General features: G+C 45.4%; 1 protein-coding gene across 1 annotated transcript; it reads left to right on the top strand.

The window, feature by feature from the left end:
• Window positions 1-346: 346 nt before the first annotated feature.
• On the top strand, window positions 347-8264 carry WOL (CHASE domain containing histidine kinase protein). Its single transcript, XM_078573426.1, has 11 exons — window positions 347-1176; window positions 1245-1548; window positions 1905-2138; window positions 2235-2404; window positions 3052-3270; window positions 3838-4024; window positions 4109-4160; window positions 4851-5071; window positions 5166-5264; window positions 5893-6893; window positions 7806-8264. The coding sequence occupies exons 2-11, from the start codon at window positions 1261-1263 to the stop codon at window positions 8071-8073; spliced, it is 2739 nt and encodes a 912-aa protein (XP_078429552.1). The 5' UTR covers window positions 347-1176; window positions 1245-1260; the 3' UTR covers window positions 8074-8264.
• Window positions 8265-8825: the final 561 nt, after the last annotated feature.

Raw genomic sequence — 8825 nt, 5'->3', positions numbered from 1 at the left:
CCGCAAGATCGGACGGCCAGACGCCGCCGACAGCGCTACCAATCTGGAAAGTGCGGCAGCTCGCCGAGCCGTTGAGATATTCCAATCAGAGTCATGGTACCCGCGGTAATTTCAATAAAGTAGAAAGGGTATAAATGTCATTGCATGAAAATGACAGTGGCAGACTGTTCTGGGACCACCCAGAGCGCTGTTCAACTGCTCCATCGTGGGTCCCACCAAGGCCATTCCGGATAACCGTAGCCGTTGATCGGGGACAGGATAATCCTGTCCGTCCGCATGCATAAAGATGAGCGGAATTTTTAAATAATTGGAATATCCGATATTTGTCACGTGCCCTCGGCAGAAGGGAAGCAGTCGATCGAGAGTTGGGGAGTATTTCACATTTACTTCTCTCATTCGAGCTTGGCGCGGAGGAATTTCTTCTTCCGGCGGCGGGATCTTCGATAGTTTTTGGTGATTGTCGATCGATGTTCTTGAGATTTCGATCCTGATCTGTTCCTTGTTCTGATCGAGAGAAACGGCAGTTCAAACGGCATCGAGTTCGGCTGATTTACCAGGGTTTTGGTCGGGATCTGGCCGCGATTTTGCGATTTGCAAAGGATCGCAGAAGAACGTCGGTGAAAACAGAGGCATTTTCGGGTGATTTATCAGGTTTTGGTCGGGATCTCGCCCCGTTTTTGCGATTTTTTGGAGGATCGCAGAAGAACTTCGGTGAAAGAAGAGGCGATTTAGGCTGATTTATCGGTGTTTTTGATCGCGATCCTTGGAGATTTTCGTTGGATGTGCTGATCGGCGAGCTCAGGGAATGAGGACGGGAGGAAGTTGTGTGCTGATTTGGCGCATGGAAGGTGGATCGGGGAGGCGGCGGTTCGATATTCCTATACCTGAGCTGAAATCAAGGCCGCGAAGAGTATGAGTTTGTAGAATTCGAAGGGGAGGCGGATGCTGTAGTGGAAGGAAACCCAAGAAGAAAAAGATTATGATGATGATGATGAAGACTGGAGCGGCCGCTACGAAGGTGTTTGCCAAAAACTGCGTCGTTCATTAATGGCGCGCTCGGTTGAATCCAGAGTTTGGTCTGGCTTGTTCTGATAAAGAGGAACGGCATCGCAACCCCACTGATACAGGAGAACAAACAAACACCGAGAATCACCAAGATTCTTACTGTTCATACAGGTAAACTAAAATTTCTGAAATCACAGGCCTGCTCCTGAAATTTGTTGACGATTGAATCTGCACGATAGGGAAACGAAGCTGAGAATGATGGGGATTTCGACGGGACGGGGCAATCGGGCGGCGAGATTGGCCAAGAACAAGAGCGCTCAGGCGGTGGTATGGGTGATCGCTTCAATGGCAATCAGTACTGTAGTTCATCTCGGCATGATCCGCTACAACATGGAGAACGCCGATAAACTTCTTCAGAGTATGTGCGAGGACAGGGCGAGGATGCTGCAAGACCAGTTCGCCGTCAGCGTGAATCACGTCCACGCCCTCGCCATTCTCGTCTCCACCTTCCACCTCCACAAAAACCCATCTGCCATCGATCAGGTAATCGAAAAATCTCTAAACCCCTCTCTCTTCCTCCCTCTGATTCTCCATTCCAGGAGACCTTCCACCTCCACAAAAACCCATCTGCCATCGATGATCAAGTAATCGAAAAATCTCCAAACTCTTCTCTCTTCTTCCCTCTGATTCTCCATTCCAGGAGACCTTCCACCTCCACAAAAACCCATCTGCCATCTTCGATCAAGTAATCGAAAAATCTCCAAACTCCTCTCTCTTCTTCCCTCTGATTCTCCATTCCAGGAGACCTTCCACCTCCACAAAAACCCATCTGCCATTGATCAGGTAATCGAAAAATCTCCAAACCCCTCTCTCTTATTCCCTCTGATTCTTCTTCGCAGGAGACATTCGCCGAGTACACGGCGATGACGGCGTTCGAGAGGCCGCTGTTCGGCGGTGTGGCGTACGCGCAGAGAGTGATGCGATCGGAGAGATTCAAGTTCGAGGAACAACATGGCTGGGCGATCAGGACAATCAAGCGCGAGCCTTCGCCGGAGCAGGACGAGTACGCACCGGTGATCTTCGCTCAGGAAACGATTTCTTATTTAAAGGGTCTTGATATGATGTCTGGGGAGGTGAATTCGCTTAACCCTTGATTGATTACTCTTGGGAGTTTGCGAATTGTGTTTATTCAGGTGGAAATTCTTGATTTTTTTTTTCTGGGATTGCAGGAGGATCGAGAGAATATTTTGCGGGCTAGGGCCACTGGCAAAGCTGTTCTTACCTGTCCGTTCAGGCTGCTGGAGTCCAATCATCTGGGAGTTGTTTTCACCTTTCCAGTGTATGGAAGGCATCTCTCTCAAACCGCCTCTGTTGAAGAACGGGAGGAAGTTACTGCCGGGTGAGAACCCCTCTCTCTAATGTTTTGAATTGAACGACGTGGATTCCTATTTCTCAGTTGGCTGAATCCCGTGAAACCATTTCATGGAAGTTCATCGATACCATCTTTTTACAAAATATAATCGACTTTGATTCTTGAGTAATCCTCATCTCTGTTCTCGATTCGATGGCTGTTTTAAATTTAAACTCGCTTCTTCCTATTCCTCAGTGATATTCCACATTCGAGACAACTGTCTGAATCCTGTGAAACCATTTCATAGAATTTCATAGATACCATATTATTACGAAGCAAAATCGACTTCGATACTTGAGTAATCCACACCTTTGTTCTCGATTCATTATTATTTTAAATTGAAACCAACGACTTCCTATTTCTCTAATGTTTCTTTCTGAAAAGATTTCCTATTTCTCAATCATATCCCACATTCGAGACAATTGGCTGAATCCCCTGAAACCATTTCCTAGAAGTATACTGATACCTTCTTTTTTTTTTTAACAAAGGAAAATTGACTTCTATTCTTGAATAATCCACATCTCTTTTCAAGATTTAATGAATGTTTCTGAAGCTATTCACTGGAGCGAATTATAAGAAGAAAGAATTATGGGTTAGTTTTGTTTCTTGGGTGAAGACTTGATTTGGACAAACAGATATCTCGGTGGTGGCTTCGACGTTGAGACGCTGGTGGAGACCCTGCTGAAGCAACTCGCTGGCAACACAGAGATCGTGGTCAATGTCTATGATGTCACCAATACATCGATGCCCTTGATCATGTATGGTCCCGAGGATATGGTCGGCTATAGCGCTCTCTCCCACTTCAGCATGCTCGAGTTTGGGGACCCGTTTCGCAAGCACCAGATGGTGTGCAGGTGCTAAAAATAGAAACCCTTGCTCTTTCACTTCCCTCTTCTCTTTCTCTCTCTATCTCCCTGTATCTATTTCTCTCTCCATCTCTACCTACTGTGTCCCTTCAGCCCTCTGTTGACAACCATAATTCCTTTGTTCTCTCATTTCATGCAAAGTCCTGCTTCTCTTTCAGCGTTTTCCCCAGTTGCATTGACTCCCTTTTCTCTCTCTATCTCTCTCTCTCTCTCACTCACACTACTCTCATCCTCTGCTCTCGAATGTTAATGATATGCATAGGGGATATCTGGAAAACCCCGCCTCTCCCTATCTCTCTACAACATTTTCTTCTCCTACTTTTTCACCAGCTCTCATAAATTAATTTTCTCTCTACTTTTTCATGTCTTCAATCAGGCATAATCTCGCTTCGCTTTCAAAGTTCCCCCAGTTCTCTTGAATTTCTTCTCTTTATCTTCTCGCATATTGGGCATAATATTGTTTCTCTTTCAGCGTTAGTCCTCTCAAATTCCTTCTCTCAATCTCTATCTCTCGATGTTCTATTGCTTACTGTCCCTCTCTTCATCAACTGCCAGATTTAGCCAGAAGCCACCGATCCCTTGGTCAGCTATCTACACGCCCACTGGCGTGTTTGTGATCGTGATGCTGATTGGGTACATCATCTTCACAGCCTACAACCGCTACGCCACTGTCGTCGAGGACTGCCGCAAGATGGAAGAGCTCAAAGTCCAGGCTGAGGCTGCAGACGTGGCCAAATCCCAGGCATGTTTGACTCGGCCTACATTCGTTTGTGTGGTTCAACGTTGACAATCTCCCACTCAATCCATCTCTCTTGCTTTCCTGCAGTTCTTGGCGACTGTCTCCCATGAGATTCGGACTCCAATGCACGGCGTCTTAGGTAATATATCCCCTCGAGGCCATTCACATTTTTTTTGGAGCGAATAAAGTAGTAAATGAGCCACGAATTACTCTGCATTACTATTATTACTTAATGAAGCACTTTAAAATAGACGAAGATATTCGTTAGAAGATGAATTGTGAACCAAACCCATGTTTTAATTGCATCTGCGGACGAAGATTTTATTCGTCGAAACTTGTGGAATTATTAATGACTTTATATTATGATAGATATTAACTCGTAAGGAAATACTGAGAAAATGGACGAGAAATTAGTTTTTCCTCTTTTTGGTTAAATATTTATCAAAAGAGGGAGTGTGAATCGAACCTGTGGTATAGTTGGATCTGTGGATGATGTCTTTTTTTGGCAGAATAAAATGGTAAAATTTGTACTAAAGCATTATGTGATGAGTACCAACTCTTAAGTAATTACTTAGTAATGAGTGAAGCCTATGTTTTTCCTCCATTCAGGTGGTAAATGCTCATCAAAAGATAAAGTGCGAATTATTCCATAGTGTGAATTAAACCTATGCTAAAACTGTACCTGTTGACCATTTTGTTTGTCGAATAAATTGTTAAATTGGTTTCGAAAAAGTAGAATCTAGATAGAATCCGTTATGTCCTTGTGCATCAAAACCATGTTTGAGTTGTAGTGGCCGGCTTTGAAAACTTTTTGTGGGTTTACGAGCAGGAATGCTGGACATGCTACTGGACACGGAGCTGAGCTCAACACAGAAGGATTATGCTCAGACTGCGCAGGTCTGTGGCAAGGCCCTGATCTCGCTCATAAACGAAGTCCTTGACAGAGCGAAGATTGAAGCTGGCAAGCTGGAGATTGAAGCCGTGCCCTTTGACATCCGATCCATTCTGGATGACGTCATCTCCCTTTTCTCAGCCAAGTCGGGCATCGAGGTGAGCTGCTATTGCCTGCCTGCATAATTTGTCTCTCTAACCTAACCTCGCTCTCTCTCTTTATCTCTCCTTAATTATCACATGAAATCTGCAGCTCGCCGTGTTTGTGTCCGACAAGGTCCCTGAAATCCTCATGGGCGACCCAGGGAGGTTCCGGCAGATCATCACTAACCTTGTTGGCAACTCTATTAAGGTAAAAAAACTAATGCATCGTCGAGTGTTGTTTTCTCTCTCCTGTTAGAATGAGAACCAGATCACCATTTATTCTGCCCGGTTGTCAACTTTTCTTTACAAAATTTTATCCCGGGAAGTTATGACTAATTTTTATGCTGATCGTTTGGCTAATTTTTGTACCAGAAATTTCTAATTTGCTGATTCGGTTTTGCTTGGGATTTTTTATGTTTGACGAATTTTGATCCTCGTTAATTGTTTTCCAGGTACTTATTCCATGCCAACTTTTTTAATTCTTGTTGTTTAAGATTTCTCATAATTAATCATCCATGCCTCAAACTAATTTTGATGCCTTAATGCTCTAACCCTTTGATTCAGCTAGTTTTGGAATTATTTTATGTAGTTATCTCATGATTACTTATGTTTGTGAATATCTCATGATTAATCGTTTCTTCAAAAAAAATCCCGTGATTAATCATCCGCGCATTGGACTAACTTTGTTGCTCAAAATTTCAAAACCTCTTGATACCAAAGATTTAGAAATTATTTTATACAAATCCTCCGCGTCTTGAACAAATGGTGGTACCAAAGATTTTTCTTGTATGGCTAATTTTTTAATTATTTACATAATTGAAAGTTGTTTTCCACAGTTCACAGAGAGAGGCCACATATTCATCCAAGTCCATCTGGCTGGCCGTGGGCCAGGTGCCGTGGCAGCTGAAGTCAGCGAGGAGAGGGACGGAAGGGCAGCGGACTCGTTTGGGACTCTGAGCGGCTTGGAGACGGCAGACGGGGGGAACGGGTGGGCCAGGTTTGAACGCCTGCTGGCAGATGACGAGGCGGCAGCAGCACACGGCGGGGACGACGTGGCGGTGATGGTGAGCGTGGAGGACACGGGCATCGGCATCCCCATACACGCCCAGGACCGAGTCTTCACGCCTTTCATGCAGGTGGACAGCTCCACCTCCCGCCACTACGGTGGCACCGGCATTGGCCTGAGCATTACCAAGTGTCTCGTCGAGCTCATGGGCGGTCACATCTCCTTCATCAGCCGCCCCCGCGTCGGCAGCACCTTCACCTTTACCGCCGTCTTCAAGCTTTGCAGCGACAATGGCACCGATGCCGTCCCAAGCTTCCGGGGCACGCGGGCGGCCGTGGTTGACGGGCTGCGGGTGCGAAGGGCGGTGGCAGCGTACCACTTGAGGCGGCTGGGCGTGGAGGTGGTGGAGGACGAGGGACGTCAAGTCGACGTGGTGGTTGTGGAGAAGGATTCGTGGCGGGAAGGGGTGGGTCAGGAGGGGGTTCCGGTGGTGGTGGTGGGAAGCGGCGGCGTGGGGGTGGCGTCGGACTCGACGATAGGGAAGCCGTTGAGAGCAAGCACCGTGGCGGCGGGGTTGGAGAAGGTGGTTGGAGGGAGGAAGAGGGGGGAGGGGCCGGGACAGGGGGGTGTGCTGAGGGGTGTGTTGGTGGGGAAGAGAATTCTGGTGGTGGATGATAACAGTGTGAACAGGAGGATTGCTGCGGCGGCCCTGAGCAAGCACGGCGCGGTGGTGGAGTGCGCCAACAGCGGAAAGGATGCCATCACTCTCCTCAGAATCCCCCACAACTTTGATGCCTGCTTCATGGACGTCCAGATGCCCGAGATGGACGGGTACGTTTCTCTCTCCCTCTGTCTTTCTATCCTTGTTTATCTCTCTTGACCTCTGTATCCTTGATTCTCTCTCCACATCTTGGGCTCAAATTTTCTCTCTCCACTCCTTTTTGATTCTTGTTTCTCTCCACGCCATTCTACTCTTGTTTATCCCCCTGTCTTTCTATCCTTGTTTATCTCTCTTGACCTCTGTATCCTTGATTCTCTCTCCACATCTTGGGCTCAATTGATTCTTGTTTCTCTATCTATCTTTCTTTATGTCTATATATCAGTGTATTTATGTGTCGACATCTTTTGATTCTTATTTCTCCATCTTTCGGTTTGTCTGTCTTATCTAAATTATTGCTTTATCTATCAAATCTCTCTTTCAATATCTATCTAATCCATCCATCCATCCTCTATCCATTTACCTATGTATAGTTCTCCCTCTCCCTGTGCATCATTTGATCCTTGTTTCTCTGTCCATCTATCTTTATATCTAGACTCCTGTTCTTTGCTTCTCTTCCTCTCTCTCTCTCTATAACTTTTGATCCGTGTTTCTGTACATATATTATTCATGTAGAGAAATACAGATAAATTCATATCTTTCTATCTTTCTACTTATTTATATCTCCCTATGCCTCTTCTATGCGTCCCTCTCACTCTTTTTTGTGTTGCATTTGCTGTTCCTGCACATTTACCTCCACCTGTATCTCTCTGTCGTTCCTACTTCTGCAGATTTATCTCTCCTTCTCCGCTCTTATTCTATTATCTACTGTTCTCTCTCTACCTGTTGCTTGTTTCTATTCATTTATCTATCTATTTTCTCCCATTTATCTAGCTAATCTCTCCATTTATCTGGAAATTCATTCATCTACCTATTCTCTCCCCAATGTTTCTATTGATCAGTGATCTCTCTCTGTGATATTGCAGGTTCGAGGCGACGAGGAGGATAAGGCAGATGGAGAACGAAGCAAGAGAGGAGGGGGGGAGGGAGTGGCATCTGCCGGTGCTGGCGATGACGGCGGACGTGATACAAGCCACGTACGAAGAGTGCATGAAAAGTGGCATGGACGGGTACGTGTCCAAGCCCTTTGAGGAGAAGCAGCTCTATCAGGCGGTTGCCAAGTTCTTCGTACGCTCGTCCGACTCGTCCACGTCTCCGACTTCTTCTTCTTCATCTTCTTCTTCCTATGACTGAGGTTGATTCTCTCTGTATATGCCCATGTCTCTTCTCTGGAAACTGCTAATCGGAAAGTGATAGCCCAGAATGTCAGGCTGAGAAGGAAGAGGACTGGTCCTGTCCACCTCTCTCTCTCTCTCTCTCCAATGGATGGAAATTTTTTGGGTTTTTGCCTGGTTTAATAGAAATGGAATTTTCAGCTTCTTGCATAGTTATGATATCTTGCTGTATCTCTTCTGTCTCTTACCTCATAGGATTTAGTGTGTTTGAATTTGTTTGCTTCATTGAATAGGACCCTGTTTTGGGTTTGTTGAATACAATGCCCAACTCACAAAGCCTCTCCCTCTCTCTCAGTTTTGGGTTTTTCATCTCACATGCTCTCCTCATCTCTCTAAGGATTGAAGTGCAATACAATTTGATAGGCTCAAATTGTTGATTTATGGAAGAATGAGGGATGAAAAAATGTTGGAGCCCAGAACTGCAACTCTAGACAAATGCATACAGGCCCAAGAAAGAGAAGATAGCCTAACAACTTTCTACCTTTTCCAATACATTAATGTCCAACATGATGTTAGGCTGTCATCCTAGGGTTAGTGACAAACATGTCCTCATTTGGCCTACAAAAGTAATAGTTCCACTTAGGTTCCTATCCACTCTCAAGTTAGGCTCAGTCAATAATGGTTGTTTACATATATAGGTAGCAACAAGGGAATATCAAACCATATCTGCTTTTGCGCCATGACAATCTCACTCAAATTACACGTGTTTGA

Source organism: Wolffia australiana, chromosome 4 (genome assembly GCF_029677425.1).
Source record: "Wolffia australiana isolate 7733 chromosome 4, ASM2967742v1".
Taxonomy (NCBI): Eukaryota; Viridiplantae; Streptophyta; class Magnoliopsida; order Alismatales; family Araceae; genus Wolffia; species Wolffia australiana.
This window is presented reverse-complemented; position numbering and strand designations above follow the sequence as displayed.

Coding starts and splice junctions, on each gene's coding strand:
- WOL (XM_078573426.1), top strand. CDS start 1,261: ATGATGGGGATTTCGACGGGACGGGGCAATCGGGCGGCGAGATTGGCC. Junction 2,139..2,234: donor TTGATATGATGTCTGGGGAG/GTGAATTCGCTT, acceptor CTGGGATTGCAG/GAGGATCGAGAGAATATTTT. Junction 4,025..4,108: donor CAGACGTGGCCAAATCCCAG/GCATGTTTGACT, acceptor GCTTTCCTGCAG/TTCTTGGCGACTGTCTCCCA.